The sequence below is a fragment of the Gobio gobio genome (genome assembly GCF_949357685.1).
Source record: "Gobio gobio genome assembly, chromosome: 12".
NCBI lineage: Eukaryota > Metazoa > Chordata > Actinopteri > Cypriniformes > Gobionidae > Gobio > Gobio gobio.
In genome coordinates, this window is record NC_137105.1 from 50283332 (window position 1) to 50301292 (window position 17961).

The 17961-nt window shown below is 39.9% G+C and overlaps 1 protein-coding gene across 1 annotated transcript in view; it reads right to left on the reverse strand.

Annotated features, from left to right (window-relative positions):
• rngtt (RNA guanylyltransferase and 5'-phosphatase) overlaps window positions 1–17961 on the reverse strand; it is a 174794-nt gene that overhangs the window by 16704 nt on the left and 140129 nt on the right. Inside the window, exon 13 of the mRNA XM_079831823.1 lies at window positions 15743–15843. Coding sequence (XP_079687949.1) covers window positions 15743–15843 — 101 coding nt within the window. The remainder of the gene's footprint in view (window positions 1–15742; window positions 15844–17961) is intronic.

A 17961-nucleotide genomic window follows, 5' to 3' on the forward strand; every position in this document is an offset into this window, starting at 1 on the left:
AATAAAAGTAAATAAAGAACAGTTTAATTTAATGTCACCATTTTTCCCCCATGTTTATTTGAATGTACTCCATGTATAATTCATCTTAGATTTGAATCACTATTTCCTATATATTTTGGAAGGTAAAAAGTATTATTATTTTTCCATTATAATTACTATTATTTTACAATAAATTTTACATTTCATTAAGCTTTTAGAATGGCATCCAAATACATTATATAACCTGAAGTAACCTTGTCATAAATGCATCAGATAATGTACATCATGACTGTACACGCCCCCTACTGCTGATTGGCTCTCTCCTCCCCCATCATGACTGTACACGCCCCCTACTGCTGATTGGCTCTCTCCTCCCCCATCATGACTGTACACGCCCCCTACTGCTGATTGGCTTTCTCCTCCCCCATCATGACTCTACACGCCTCCTACTGCTGATTGGCTCACTCTCTCTCCTCCCCCATCATGACTGTACACGCCCCCTACTGCTGATTGTCTTTCTCCTCCCCCATCATGACTGTACACGCCCCCTACTGCTGATTGGCTCTCTCCTCCCCCATCATGACTGTACACGCCCCCTACTGCTGATTGTCTTTCTCCTCCCCCATCATGACTGTACACGCCTCCTACTGCTGATTGGCTTTCTCCTCCCCCATCATGACTGTACACGCCTCCTACTGCTGATTGGCTCACTCTCTCTCCTCCCCCATCATGACTGTACACGCCCCCTACTGCTGATTGTCTTTCTCCTCCCCCATCATGACTGTACACGCCCCCTACTGCTGATTGGCTCTCTCCTCCCCCATCATGACTGTACACGCCCCCTACTGCTGATTGTCTTTCACCTCCCCCATCATGACTGTACACGCCCCCTACTGCTGATTGTCTTTCTCCTCCCCCATCATGACTGTACACGCCCCCTACTGCTGATTGTCTTTCTCCTCCCCCATCATGACTGTACACGCCCCCTACTGCTGATTGGCTTTCTCCTCCCCCATCATGACTGTACACGCCCCCTACTGCTGATTGTCTTTCTCCTCCCCCATCATGACTGTACACGCCCCCTACTGCTGATTGGCTTTCTCCTCCCCCATCATGACTGTACACGCCCCCTACTGCTGATTGTCTTTCTCCTCCCCCATCATGACTGTACACGCCCCCTACTGCTGATTGTCTTTCTCCTCCCCCATCATGACTGTACACACCCCCTACTGCTGATTGGCTTTCTCCTCCCCCATCATGACTGTACACACCCCCTACTGCTGATTGGCTTTCTCCTCCCCCATCATGACTGTACACGCCCCCTACTGCTGATTGGCTTTCTCCTCCCCCATCATGACTGTACACACCCCCTACTGCTGATTGGCTTTCTCCTCCCCCATCATGACTGTACACACCCCCTACTGCTGATTGGCTTTCTCCTCCCCCATCATGACTGTACACGCCCCCTACTGCTGATTGGCTTTCTCCTCCCCCATCATGACTGTACACGCCCCCTACTGCTGATTGTCTTTCACCTCCCCCATCATGACTGTACACGCCCCCTACTGCTGATTGGCTTTCACCTCCCCCATCATGACTGTACACGCCCCCTACTGCTGATTGTCTTTCACCTCCCCCATCATGACTGTACACGCCCCCTACTGCTGATTGTCTTTCACCTCCCCCATCATGACTGTACACGCCCCCTACTGCTGATTGGCTTTCACCTCCCCCATCATGACTGTACACGCCCCCTACTGCTGATTGTCTTTCTCCTCCCCCATCATGACTGTACACGCCCCCTATTGCTGATTGGCTTTCACCTCCCCCATCATGACTGTACACGCCCCCTACTGCTGATTGTCTTTCTCCTCCCCCATCATGACTGTACACGCCCCCTATTGCTGATTGGCTTTCACCTCCCCCATCATGACTGTACACGCCCCCTACTGCTGATTGGCTCTCTCCTCCCCCATCATGACTGTACACGCCCCCTACTGCTGATTGGCTCTCTCTCTCTTCCCTTATTTTGACTGTACACGCCCCCTACTTCTGATTGGCTCTCTCTCTCTTCCCTTATTTTGACTGTACACGCCCCCTACTGCTGATTGGCTCTCTCTCTCTTCCCTTATTTTGACTGTACACGCCCCCTACTGCTGATTGGCTCTCTCTCTCTCTCCTCCTCCATTATGAGTGTACACGCCCCCTACTGCTGATTGGCTCACTCTATCTCCTCCATTATGAGTGTACACACCCCCTAATGCTGATTGGCTCGCTCTCTCTCCTCCCCCATCATGACGGTACACACCCCCTACTGCTGATTGGCTCTCTCTCTCCTCCCTTAGATTGACTGTACACGCCCCTCTCTCCTCTCAGCCCCTACTGCTGATTGGCTCTCTCTCTCCTCCCTTAGATTGACTGTACACGCCCCTCTCTCCTCTCAGCCCCTACTGCTGATTGGGTCACTTTCTCTCCCATAATGACTGTACACGCCCCCTACTGCTGATTGGCTCACTTTCTCTCCCATAATGACTGTACACGCCCCCTCCTGCTGATTGGCTACAAGCGTGTTGTGGTGCTCAGTCCGATCCACTTTCAACAGCGTTTTACAAAAGTCGCTTACTGCACCTTTAAGGTTGTCTTTTCAATGAATTTAAGAGTTGTAATGAGGATTTTTGGTAACACTTTATTTTAGGGTTCAATTCCCGCTATGAACTAGTTGTTTATTAGCATATTACTAGGATATTGGCTGTTTATTAGTACTTATAAAGCACATATTGATGCCTTATTCTGCATTACCTTATTCTACATCCCTTAATCAAACCCAATACATAAACACTACAAAAAAGATCTTACTATTAATAAGCAGTAAATTATGAGTTTATTGGGGCAGAAGTCATAGTTAATAGTGAATATGTGACCCCATACTAAAGTGTTACCAGATTTTTTCCTCAATATGATATCAGGACAGTTCCATCCTGATTTATTTTTTGGTCTGAAATTAAACGCATAGTAAAGGTGAATTCAATTCATTGAATGTATTAATTGCATTGTTAATGTATTTTTGAATAAATTGGAAAAAAAGAAGAATAGTCTAAACTGCCCAGCCTCCACAATCAGCAGAAGGCGAAACGGACAAGTCAGGCAAGTATGGTCTGCATGGGAATCTTGTCAGAAGGGAAAATGGAGGGTGGCCAAGCTGAAAATGGGAAGATGGTTCACCTTTTAACAAGTGCAGGACTCCAAAGGAAAGTGTTAGAGTGTTGACATGTTTCAACCTCAGCCGTGTGAAAGAGAAGCCCTGACGTTTTGTCATAGAAAGCCTTTGGAAGAACTCGATACTAAAAGTTTGAATGGTTGTGGATAAAATCATCTCTTCATATCTTCTGATGTTTTGCAATGTGTGGCTCTAGCATTCCTGCAGAATTTTCTCTTCACAAGCAGTGCTGCCTCTGTCTCTCTCTCTCTCTCTCTCTCTCTCTCTCTCTCTCTCTCTCTCTCTCTCTCTCTCTCTCCATTCAAACTGAACTGGGAACTCGCAGCTTCTTTTACTGTAGAAATACGAGGTCAGTGGAGATGTCACTGCTGTAGTTCATGCAGTTATAACACAAACTCTAAAGTTTAGCTCCTTTTTTACACGACAGGATCTGTACATTCAGGTCGAGGAAACAAAGGCTTATTACAAAAATGTTACTAGACCATTGAGACGCACTGTGAAAGAATTCTTTCTGCTGCTTTTAACACATGAAGCGTGTTTGTGGAGCAGCTAGACTAATGAAATGTTTATGCGTTTTCAAATTTGAAGCACAAATTCATTTCCTTAAAAAGTGTCCTAAATGAACCCAAGGTCTTCTCATTACCGCTCTCCAGCATTCAGCGTCGTCTATGAAAAGAGTGAGGGGTTCTTGTATTATTTTACCCATCTCATTTCAAAGCTCTCGGCAAATAAAGAGGGCATGGTGAGAGGGAAAAACACTCACAGATAAAGAGAGAGAGAGAGAGAGAGAGAGCTGTGTGGGAGGAGAGTGTGGAGATGTCATCTCTCTCTGTTTCCTGGCAGGGAAGTAACCCCGCTAATAACCTCAGCCGCTCGCTGACACATCTGCTGTAGAAAAGCCAGGACTCTGTGATGCTTCCTTGACACGCACTGCCCGTTTCATAAAATATATATTTAACACACCTGATGGACATTTTATCCCTCATAAATTCTGAAAAAAAAAGCTTGAATGATCATTCCGATTGATGAATCCCGAATGTGGTGTTTACATGAACACTGAATAAAGTGATCGGGTTGATGTGTGTGTTTCATGTCCCAAGCTGACATGCGCTCACTGCACGAATATACCTGCACATACTAACTATCCTCCTACCCTTGATTTTTCCACCCTTTGTTTTAAAGAGCACACTTAATATTTATCTATTTTGGGCCCCAATTAGGAGACGACGAGCACATGAGCTGCTCATATTTATCAAGCATTAAAAACACCTCTTTCTGCACCCAAAACAAGGCGTCTGTGGATGAAACAAGGACCTGTGTGAAGAATTTTAGATTGACACGAAAGTCATTTATGACACTTCGTTCAACAACAGCTTGCTTCATACGTCATTATGCCATATCCTTACAAGTAAGCAATAGGGTACAAGAGGCTGTGCTGTATAGTAACTCACGTCTGAAGGGTGTTGTTAGGCACGACGCAAAGCAGAGTTATTCACAATACGGACTACCGGCACAATACCGGCACAAAACAACGCCTGTACACAGCCGGCAGGCTTGAATAACTTAAGAAATCACTCAGATTAAACATGTCAAGTGATTATACACTCACCTAAAGGATTATTAGGAACACATACTAATACTGTGTTTGACCCCCTTTCGCCTTCAGAACTGCCTTAATTCTACGTGGCATTGATTCAACAAGGTGCTGAAAGCATTCTTTAGAAATGTTGACCCATATTGATAGGAGAGCATCTTGCAGTTGATGGAGATTTGTGGGATGCACATCCAGGGCACGAAGCTCCCGTTCCACCACATCCCAAAGATGCTCTATTGGGTTGAGATCTGGTGACTGTGGGGGCCATTTTAGTTCAGTGAACTCATTGTCATGTTCAAGAAACCAATTTGAAATGATTGGAGCTTTGTGACGGTGCATTATCCTGCTGGATGTAGCCATCAGAGGACGGGGACATGGTGGTCATAAAGGGATGGACATGGTCAGAAACAATGCTCAGGTAGGCCGTGGCATTTAAACGATGCCCAATTGGCACTAAGGGGCCTAAAGTGTGCCAAGAAAACATCCCCCACACCATTACACCACCACCACCAGCCTGCACAGTGGTAACAAGGCATGACGGATCCATGTTCTCATTCTGTTTACGCCAAATTCTGACTCTACCATCTGAATGTCTCAACAGAAATCGAGACTCATCAGACCAGGCAACATTTTTCCAGTCTTCAACTGTCCAATTTTGGTGAGCTCGTGCAAATTGTCGCCTCTTTTTCCTATTTGTAGTGGAGATGAGTGGTACCCGGTGGGGTCTTCTGCTGTTGTAGCCCATCCGCCTCAAGGTTGTGTGTGTTGTGGCTTCACAAATGCTTTGCTGCAGACCTCGGTTGTAACGAGTGGTTATTTCAGTCAAAGTTGCTCTTCTATCAGCTTGAGTCAGTCGGCCCATTCTCCTCTGACCTCGAGCATCAACAAGGCATTTTCGCCCACAGGACTGCCGCACACTGGATGTTTTTCCCTTTTCACACCATTCTTTGTAAACCCTAGAAATGGTTGTGCGTGAAAATCTCAGTAACTGAGCAGATTGTGAAATACTCAGACCGGCCCGTCTGGCACCAACAACCATGCCACGCTCAAAATTGCTTAAATCCCCTTTCTTTCCCATTCTGACATTCAGTGTGGAGTTCAGGAGATCGTCTTGACCAGGACCACACCCCTAAATGCATTGAAGCAACTGCCATGTGATTGGTTGATTAGATAATTGCATTAATGAGAAATTGAACAGGTGTTCCTAATAATCCTTTAGGTGAGTGTATGTCCAGCCATAGAGCATGAAAGACACATCCACACACTTCATTTGGTCAATTTAAAAACACGTCCCTTCATTCTCCCAGCGTCAAATTGGTGTCACAAGTGAATGATTTTACTTCGTATTTGCTAGTAAACATCTTTAAATGTATGTATTATGTCTTTATATTTAGAGTACTGAGAGCATTTTTCCGTCCAGCCATAGTTAACTAGCCTGATTAGCTTCCGATAGCATCATCCGTACTTCATGATTCAAAAACGAATTTAAATCATTCACTGGCTCACCTGGTGACTCGATGAGGTGCGTGTAAATGTCCGGGTAAGACACCTCTGGCCACTGGGTGGGGTTGTTACACCAATTTGACGCTGGGAGAATGAAGGGACATGTTTTTAAATTGTCCAAATGAAGTGTGTGGATGTGTCTTTCACGCTCTATGGCAGGACGGCTGGACATATAATCACTTGACATGTTTAATCTGAGTGATTTCTTCAGTTCTTCACGTCTGTGTACGGGCATTGTTTTGTGCCGCTATTTTGTATTGAAGTCTATGGGAAGTCTAGTTTATTTTCCCCTAAAAGTGGGCGTGAATCTGTTCAGAGACATTCTATGACGTTGCGCCGGTTGTGCATATACAGCACTAGCCTCGAGTACCTCATTGCTTTTATAAAATGGTTACCACACAATACAAATATTAAAGCCAAAAATATGCATCAATGCAACTTTCATGGAGTAAAATCACTAAAAGGCTGGCTTCCGCTGGAAAAAATAGTCCCTGAGCGTGAACAGCAACAGAAGTTATATTATTACGCCATTAGAGACGGTCTTTATGAGTGAGTCAGAGAGTAGCGAAGACTTTTATATTGAAAGGACTGAAACTTTTTGTGCACACGGGTACAAGACCCAAATGACAAATGAGCTGTCACTGTCAGGACACGGGAACACTGAAAATTTTATTTTTTTACTGCTTGTTCAAATTGCTTACTTAAAACACAATTGCTATACATTTTGTCCTAACTTAATTTGATTGTGTTCAAACCACTTAAATATAAGTCAAATTGAAGTTTACTTGATCCGTTTGTGTTGAGATTACACAAATGATTTGTGTTGCATTAACTGAAACTGGGCGGGGCTTGTTAGTTCCCAGCATGCTTTGCATATGGCTAAATCAAGACAATAAATGTTATTTTATGTATTTTTGAGCAAGATGAGAAAGGGGGAGACTTGATTGTGTTTAATAGTGTTTAATATTCAATTATGTTGGAATTATTAGAACAATTTAAATTACAGTGGGTTACCATTGTGGAGAAGAGTGAGCATTTGCTTAGGCTGTGGATTGATAACGTCATGCAGAAGGAGCTTATATTGCTTAGCATTTAAGATGCTAATGTGTGCTATTGCTAGCTAAAAGTTTGTTAACTACACTGAAATTTTTTTTTATGGCCTGATTAAATTAAGCATAATTAATTTGTGCTCGTTTAAATAATTTAATTTATATTTTTTTTATTTTAATAAAAATAAGAAAAAAATGGTTTTATGGGAATTGCATGTGTTTTTGTTTAAATTGAGATAAAATAAATTGATTGTGAACACTTACGATAATTTTTTTTTGTAAATTCAACTAATCATTTTTTTCAGTGTAGCTAGCGCATCATCATAATTCAGTTGTGTAACATTAAAGTATGTGAAATTGAAGTGGATGAATGAATATATGAAATTGAATGCGTGAATCATGTCCGGGAGCCGTATAAAACTCACTTTGAGATACTTGAGTCACTTAAAATGTGTTCATTCCATGATGTGGAAGTTACATGAATAAATTATGTTTGTTTAACTTAATTGATTCATGTGGGACCGATGTACACAATTAAATCATGTAAATCCAACACACTTTTTTCATTTCAGTGAAAATATAACTCTGATTGTATTCGTCTGAAAGAAGGATGTCATATACACCTAGGATGACTTGAGGGTGAATAAATCATGGGCTAATTTTAATTTTTGAGTGAACTAAACCTTTAAAGCGCCAGGCAGAGCATTAAAGTTGAAAAGGCGACTACTATGTGAAATTATCATCAGATTTGGCCAATTCATTCCAATTGATGTGGTGATGTTTTTATTCAGACTGTGCTACTAGCCTGATTATAATCAGATTATTAGGGTCCAGCTACTAAAACATGTTCATCAAAGCTTATTAATCATTATTAATCACCTTCATTTATATAGCGCTTTACACAACACAGATTGCCTCAAAACAGCTTTACAGTGAGATAATAGGAAATACATTTTGTTTTAGAAGAAGTAAGCTGAAGTAAGTTTTTGATTGATTCATTTCTGTTGTAAAAACGGATTAGTTATTTAATTTGGCACCACTTAAACAACACCATCCTCCACTAAAACAGCAAACCCCATCCGCACGGCAACAGCACTTGGTGGCCTTGGAGCAAAATATCCACTGGGTAAAATCCTAACGATGATGTCGAAACGTTTACATGCGCAGTGGGTATTCAGTTTGCTTACACGACCATTATCATTATTTAAATTTTACAATGGCACGAATAACATTTTGTATGTGTGTTTGAAACGCCTTTGCAAGCTGCCTCATAAATGCATCTTCACCCCAAGACCACAGCTCCGCTCATGCATCCTGTCTGATCTATTTTTAAGTTTTGCTCCACGTATACATGCGTCAGACGAACGTCTTTCTCCAGTGCATCTTGCTATTTTAGTTTGTAAAATGGCTCATCATAGTTCAATAGTTTAACTTTATTTGCGCAGGGCATCAATGACCAATGAGAAGAGTGTGGGGGCGGGACACTGAGAGTATGTGAACTGTGCATTCGCCTCAGGGTTTAGAAACTACTGCACATGTTTGGTGTGTTCGAGTTCTAGCCTCCTTTTCGAATGGTTAAAGTGAAATAAAAGAAAGCTTAACAGCAAATAAAAGTTACATCATTGAACACACGGATGATATAGCATGTTTTTGCATAGATTTGTAATTATTTTTCTATTTAAAGGCACAATATTTAAGATTTTTGGATCAAAATATCCAAAAACCACTTGAACAATGTTATATATTTTGTCGACTTGTGTACTGGGAAAAATTACTCTGTGGGGTTGTAATTGTAACCAAACAAAAAAATCTACATTTTCAACAAATAAATCTATGTTTGGTACTTTACTTTGAGTAACTTAATATAATGTTGTAGTAAACACATGTTTTTTACAATTACATGGTATGTGTATAATCTTGAGTAATGTTTACAAGGCTTTAAAGATGTGTGCCTTTTAGAGATACTTTTTACGTTAAATTTATTTAAAAGACTAAACAATTGGATTTGGCTGTTGCAAAAACACAAATGTTCATGACAGACGTCATTTTGATTGGTGACAGGACTGAATTTGCACTGCTGGCAACCCAACAACACTAAAAAAAGGTAAGAATGACATTAAATATCAACTGTTTTATGGTTTTATGCTTTAAATATAGGTAGATATCTATAGACTCATTGCTTCATAAAATTAATGTTGAACCACTGGAGTCATGTGGACTATTTTAACAATGTCTTTCCCACCTTTAGGGCCTTGAAAGTGTTCATTACATTGCTGTCTATGGAGGGGTCAGAGAGATCTTGTGTCTGAAGATGAACGAAGGTTTGGAACGACATGAGGGCAAGGAATTAATAACAAAATTTTCATTTTTGGGTGAACTAACCCTTTAAATTGGTGTCCACTTTTCTCAGTGATTCATTTGTATCAGCTGATGTAATATAGTTTTTTTTCTTATAACTTTATCAGCTTTATGTAAAAGTACTGTGTTTTGCATTGCATTTTTAAAGTGAATAAATGTTTTGTATTAAGATGCTGGTTTACTGTTTCATGGTAACAATGCAGAAAGTACATTAAAAAACAAAAGTAGCTTGGAAAAAAACAAGGAGACATTTGTAAACATTACTTAAAAGATTATGTTGAATAAACTTAAAACTATAATTTTCTAAATTGATCAAATTGAGTTGCCATTACTTAAGAGTCTAAGTTGAAAACATGCTAAGTCTAATAGGATAAACACAAATAAAAGTAGTTTAAAACACTCAAAAAATGTTATTGAGTAAAACGGGCACAGTATTTTTTCAGCGTACATTATGCCAAATGTTTCCAAGAATGTTTAAATCCAGAGAAAAAAGTGATTTTAACCAGGACACGAACCATGTCGCCTATCAATGACATCATACCCGCGTCACCCTCCGGTGTTATTTTGTAGAAACCATGAAAACACCAAAGCCGCTTTAATATCTGATGTGTTTATTAGACACTGTTTGTATCATTGATGGACAGAAACTGATCATTGTTCTCCAGCTCAACACAGTTAGTCTTATTGTTTAAATCTGGTGTTGTTGATTTACCGCACAGAGGGCCATGTTTTGTGTCGCGCTCGTCTCTCATTAGCAATCGCTCCGCGATACAGACCGCGATACCAAGTCGGTACTGAAATTAAAAAAAGTGACGCTTTGAGCGCTGTTGAGCTGGAATTGTAAACACCTCTGATTGCCTATAGTGCTCACACGCTCATCAGATGTGTCTGTGATTGGCTGCAATGATCAGCGCTTCAAAAACATGTTGTAAATATACATCAATGACGCTTTTCTCAGAGCGCTCACACACACACACACACACACGCTCCCGGGCGTTGATCATTGTCAGACACATCGATGAGCACGCGCGTGAGCACAATAGCCAATCAGAGGTGTTTACAATTCCAGCTCAACAGCGCTCAAAGCATCACATTTTAAAAATTTTAGTACCAACTTGGTATCGCGGTCGGTATTTTTGACAATAATACAGTAAGGGTCATGAATCTGTTATATATTCGCTCATGAATATGATTTCTGCCCGAGTCCTGTCTGATTATTTCCCACCGGCTGTAGAGGTGAAGACGACAACTCCCATGATTCCACGAAATCAAGGCGTCATCGAACTACGCCTTTGTGTTGAATAAGCGACCTCTAGTGGAGAAAATTACATACTGTGCCTTTAACCCCTTGTCTGGTGCTCTTTTTTTGATCGCCAATTTTTCGTGTCATATATTTGAGTAATTATCATTAAATTAGGTATCATTCGAAAGCTTACAAACTCAAAATTCATCCTGTGAAACCCGTTTTGAAATCAGACGTTGCGTTACCATGGAAACAGTACTCTAAATTCTTCTTGTGGGCTCCTCCCCTAGTGGGCGGCGTCATGTTTCGTAATACAAAATGTATTTTAACTACTTTATAATCAAAATCTTTTCTAATCTTGACAAAACACACATCGTTGGAAAGGTCTGAGTCTCGAGGTTCACTGTTTTGTGATGGATGTGATATTTGGACAGAAATTTAAAGGAAAATGCATAAAAAAACAACCAATGGAAAGTGGATGACACCCGGTGGCTATTTTTGGTACAGCGCCTACACAAAATCTCATGGGGACTTAAATTTTTGTGATATCAACTTCAAATTTCGAACACAACTTGGTTAGACATATGGCTTTGATTTTACAGTAATTTTAAAGTAAAACATTTTATGTAAAATATATATTTTATATAAAATAAAAATATTTATTACAGTATTTTTCATTTACAGTAAATTTAAACTTCCATAACTTTTTCATACTTTGATATTTTGAAATGCTTTCAGCAATAATCTGCAAAGTGTCTGCATAGGTCTATATTCCAAAGCACTCTTGAATTACAGCCCTTTAAGTTTGGATAGTGCATTTTTATGATTATTCTCAAAAAGGGGGGTGACAGTTAAGGGGATAAACATTTGGCAAATAAATAATGTGTTAAAAAAGTGATAATAAAGAAAAAAAGTTAATAGAGAGAACTATTTTATTTTTACTTAATGTATTTATTTGATTAGTGTTGCTTAGTGTAAAAACTTTTTTGCATTTATATTCTGGATTCACCCTCTTATCCTCAGACAGATTTTATTATCAATAAGATTATAGATAAAGCTACATTAAACCTTTTCCTCATAACTGCTTAGATTAATGTAAAATGCTGTTACACCGTGAACAAATTACCATAAATAAGCTTAAAAAAACTGTCTCAGTACATTAAACAAAATTAAGCTTCGTTACATCCGGCTTCAATGGGCCAGAAAAAACGAATCGTAAAAATATTTAATTTTGCTGTGGATTATGGTGTTGTTGTTTTGGGAGTGACAAGGGAAGCGTGAGAGAAATCAGAAGTGGGGATTCTGAACCGTGAAATGATGCCATGAAAACTGATCAGGGATGACAGAAATGGATATTGTTTTTCTAACATTTTGCAAATCGTTCTGTTTGTTATGGTTTTCGTTATTTGAGCTCTTCCGAATTTGCCTGCTGCAATGTCTTAATAATAATATGCCATATTAATATCTTAATTATGGACAATTGGTGATGACAAAACATGTCCCGAGACACTGGTGTTCTGCTCCAGTCGACTGAACACATCCAGCGAGTCCCTTCCTCGAGGCAGGAAATCCAATACCAAAACACAAACAAGCATTACAATATATCAATGAACCATGAAAACAACTTCTAGTCGTTGCATCCAGATGTCTTACTTTTTTGAGTTTGCTTGTAACACTCATGGAAACATGTGCACCAAATATGCAATTATTTATAGTAATCACAGTAAGGTCTTAATCGCAGTAAGATATTTAAATGACATGAGCAGAATTATTGTGTGATTTTCATTATTCTGATTATTCGCTAATAATTATGGTTATACATGTTATATGCATGTTATCAGCCATTGTTTTAATCTACTCGCATCAAATTCATAATACATTGTTAAAATACAGAATACATAGCTAAAAAATGCTGCAATTTTCTAATTCAATGCTGCTATTATTGCTTAGTTGCACACGTTACACTGTTTTGTTCTGTGTTATGTGTAGCACTTTGGTCCTGGAGAAAAGCGGTTTCGTTTCCCTGTGTATTGCAACCGCTATGTATGGTGGAATGACAATAAAGCGTCTTGAATCTTGAATACATTTTTATGGCCGTACTGGATATTATTCGAAGCCGTGATAACATCGCAATGCCGAAGTACTGCGTTTACATGAGGTAAAGTTTAATCGCAACATTGTCGAAATCCTATTAAATCGCATTATGATGGAGCATGTAGGCGTAGTCATTGTTGATGATTCTGATAAGAGTCCCATTACTGTAATAAAATGTTGATTTTTCAGCATAAATAAAAGGCTGTAAATCTAAATATAATTTAAAGGTGCACTATATAAAATATTTTCAGTCAAATATCCCAAAACCACTAGGCCGGTGTTATATATTTTGTTCAGTTGAGTACTTACAATATCCCAAATGTTGTGAAAAAAAAACGTGAATCGTAAGAAAATTGCTATTTTAACCGAGGAACCGGGACGTGTGAGGGCGTGGCCTGTCGATGACATCATATCTGCGTTACCCTCGGTTTCCGGTTTTATTCTGCAGAAACGCTTTACTCTTTGTTTTGAACAGGCGACGTCTAGCGGACGGAAAAGTTACATAGTGCACCTTTAACATCACAGTATCGTGAGTAATCTCATTCTAATGCAAAATATACAGCCAAACCCAAATGTATTCAGAAACCTTCAAACATTTTCTCACATTATCACAGTTTATGCGGTAGGGCTGTAACGTTTTGACCAAAAATAAAAATCTCGATTAATTGAACATTTTACCTCGATTACGATTATTGAACAATTATTTTGCCCTTCTTTTTTTGCCCTCATAGTTCACTGGTAAGGTTTGTGCTGTAAATATTTTCTACTATTAAAGGTGGGATATTTTTTTCTAATGAAAAAGTGCATTTCTTTGTTATTTTAAAACACTTGAAGGAAACGGTTCTCTTTCAGAAGTTATTGTCTATGGGGCAGATTTCTGCTTGTTGTACATCAGATGAAGATAAATGAAAACATAGGCCTACATTACATCTATTTGAACGCATTAATGAGAGTGAGTGATGGTGTGTGTGAATTACTCATACAGTCTCTTTTCATTATGAAGCTGCGTTTTGTACTTCTATAACGGTTGAGTTTCTAAGCTACTTTAGTGATAAATCACAGGGCAGCGTTGACAATGAGTTTCTGCGCTCCTCTCTGCGCGCGATCTTCACGTGATGTGCTACTGTCACAATATATCAGGCATTAGTTTAACATAATACACACCTGATGGTCTAAAATCGCTTCAATGTTCAAACTGGCAGGCCTTAAAACACATACAAATGACAAAGCTTTGTGAGGACGCAAGTGAACGTGATCAGAGACACGACACGGCTCGGCTAGGCAAGGCAAGTTTATTTGTATAGCACATTTCATACCTCTCTGTCTCACAGAAAACAGCTCATGAGCACTGAAAGGAGAACTTTTCATACTGTTGTTCTTGAATATTGCACAATCGCTTTAGAGTTCAAACTGGCAAGCCTTTAAACCATTTAATTGACAAACTTCATGAGGACATAAGTGAAAGTGATCTGGCTTCGGTGCTTGTCTCTGTGTGTGTATCAGCGCATATAATGAACGGTGATTAACTTACCGGTATAAACTGTGTAAAACATGCCATTACCATAGTAATTCTGAGCATCTATAAACACAGATAACTGCTCCTGCATCTTTCTGTGTGCCGGCAAACTGCACTTGAAGTGACTAAAACCGAAATAACCGAAAGTTACATCGTTTAGAGGTTGTAAATTTCGTTTTCCATTTCTTTCCGTTTAATCCACTAGCCCTATTATGCAGTATAGTTTAGAAAATGGTAATACAATATGACAAGAACTCAGAGTTAAACTGTGTCAGAACAAATTCATCTGGATAATGTCTTGATGTAATGGATTACAATCAACCAATCAGCTGTTAAATAGTACACAATTAGATTATACCAATTTAGGTCAACCAATGACCAAGCAATGCTTCTTTTTATTCAGTCTGTGGTGCCAAAGTCACATTAGCAATGAAAGAAAAAACACTCCAGCAAAACATGCTCAGCTCAAAGTGTCTGAATCATTTTGCTCTCACATTTTCACTGTATGAAGAATTTTTGGCTATAATATGTCAATATCTCACTTACATAAATCAGCTATAGTGTCTTGCACCCACTAGTAAAACATTATTTCTGGTGTCTGAATCATTTTTGACTGTTTTTCTTTGGATTTTGGCGTGAAATATAAGCCAGACATGTTCTTCGCAGGATTTACACACGAGGAAACAAAAACGTTAGCTTTGTACGTGCAGAAGGGTCAGCTCTCTCCCTCTGGATCGCCTGCTTTTCAAAGATAAGCCCGGCTCATTTGAGGACAGTAGCGTCTCGAGTCTGGACAGCGCGGACAGATGGAGTGAGAGAGGCGTAAATGAGGAATGCTAGAGAACTCACACTTCATGCTTCGCTACATGTCTTCTGAGAGAAATGTCAAGCCGCACATAATCAAAGTCACCAGTCTGTTCAGGAACGGACCTCGCGAATCACATTTTGGTGCATAATATGTTCTGACCTCGAAAAGTTGCTAATGCTGCAACCACCTGTGTGTGTGTGTGACTCAGAGCTGAACGTTTCATAATCGCTCCACACATCAGCGCATACACGGAGACAAATGAGAAATCCTACACGTCTCTGTCTCCGTGCGAGTTGCTGGGATGTTTGTTTGGATGCGTTCTGATGTTTAGCATCGATTTTGAGCGTGGTGGATGCAGTTGCCATGGCGACGGTCACTCACCCCTCCCCGCCGACTTTGGTGATCTTGAGTCTGAAATCGACGGAGTTGTGGCTGGGCGGCTTCCACTTCAGGATGTCATCACATCTGCCCGGCTTATATTTCTACAGGGACACCACAAACAGAGACCAACTCACTTTATGACTCAAACCAAACAGTGCAGAAGAGAAAAACATCACTCCTTTATTATCTATAAAGAAAAATCAGGTTAGATATTTACCAACAGCAATCACAAATGCTCCCAGAAAACCAAAAGACCCACATATATTGACAGACCTAGTGAGCTGCCTATATAGGTGACATCTTAACCCCATAAAGACGTCTAACCTGCTGAACACAATCTACTAGAAGCCTTCTGCTGTCTAATTGATACTTTCAGTTTAATGTCAGCTCGTGGTTCACATCCCAGCAAGCAATTTTGCGTCCAAACACAGCCCTAGGCTAAAACAAGGCTAAACTGTCAGTGAAAATGGACGTCTAACCATAGCCCAAGAAGAATAAAATTAGACAATTGTCAAACAAATCTCTTGCTTACATGATCATCTCGCAAGTTATTTGGGCAAAAACGACCAAATTCAAGGTTATTTTGGCCGGAGTGGGTCACTCATAGCCGATCTATAGTTTACTGAGACGGTGAAATGACAGCCTTTGTTTGCCGGGATGTCTTTTATCTGATTTTTATAAAGTAAACGTAAAATAATTACTTTGATAATGTTAGTGGTATTTCAAAACGAACACTTACTGGACTGAAGCAACTTCATGATCATGATCAAAAAATCATGATCAAAAGTGATTATCAAAAATGATCCATTAGGCTTTTGAGGAAGGTTTATTTGTTCATCTCTCGATCACCATTGCATTATGTCCCCCTCACACCCCACAAAAAAGCAAAGTATAAAACAACAACATCACTTTCAAATATCCTCTTACTACATTTTCACAGCTGAAAGTCCGCACCAAGGTCCGAACCGAAGTTCATGTTTTGATAAATTTTATACATTCGGTTAGTTTTGGTTTGGTTTCACATTGCAGTTATGTGAGTGCACTAAAGAACTGTACATTACACACTTGCGTCCACTCGTCATCATCTATGTGGGCGGCCTCTGGACATTGATTGGTTTGTAAACGGACGTGCGTCTGACGCGTCTTTGTCAAGAATGAATGAACGGACGCATATCGTTGCCACTATTGAACAGTCCGCATTGCTTGACTATTTTCTTTTCGTTACGTTTAAAAGTGGACATTTCAAGCTTTATATACACATATTTCTCATGTTTGTGAGACGAGTATCTGCTGAGTTTCGGTTTATTTGAGACGCGCTCCAGTTCATGTGCAAAGCATGTGATCGCTCCCGCAATTATTGTCTGCTATAGACTTTTTGCTTCTTATTTATTCAATCCAATTATCTGATTAAACGTTGATTAAAATTAAGATACAATTTATACAAAACAAAATTCACATTAAAGAAAGGCTTTCTAAACAAAATCATTCAAAATCATTTCTGACCTTCTGTCTTCTGACATATTGCGCATCTTTTCACTTTTCATAATCAATGTAGCCTAGATGAAATTTAAAAATAACATTATAATATTTAAACATAAACAGGAACTTCCTGTAAATGGTCTGAAAGTCCGAACCATACAGAAAATGCTTTCACACTAGAAACGAACCAAACCTTTGTTCAGTTTGATCCGGACCGAGACGACCTCTTTTTGTCGGACCAAATTTCGTCTGTTTGGTCCGGACTGTGGTCTAGGGGAGGTTTCACACAAGTAATTTGGATTCGGACCAAACTGAAAAGTCTGAAAATCCGGCCCAATCAAGGTAGGTGTGAAAGTGCCCAATGTTATTGGCAGATAATGGGCCAGATTTACTAAACGGCAAATTAGCGAATAAAAAAAAAAACAGGTAAATTAATCCCATAAAAGCGCAGATGGGAGTGGACACACACACACACACACACACACACACACACACACACACACACACACACACACACACACACACACACACACACACACACACACACACACACACACACACACACACACACACACACACACACACACACACACACACACACACACACACACACACACACACACACACACACACACACACACACACACACACACACACACACACACACACACACACACACAGCCCCTAAACCTACCCATCACACAAAACTTTCAGCATTTTTACATTTTCCAAAAAATTTA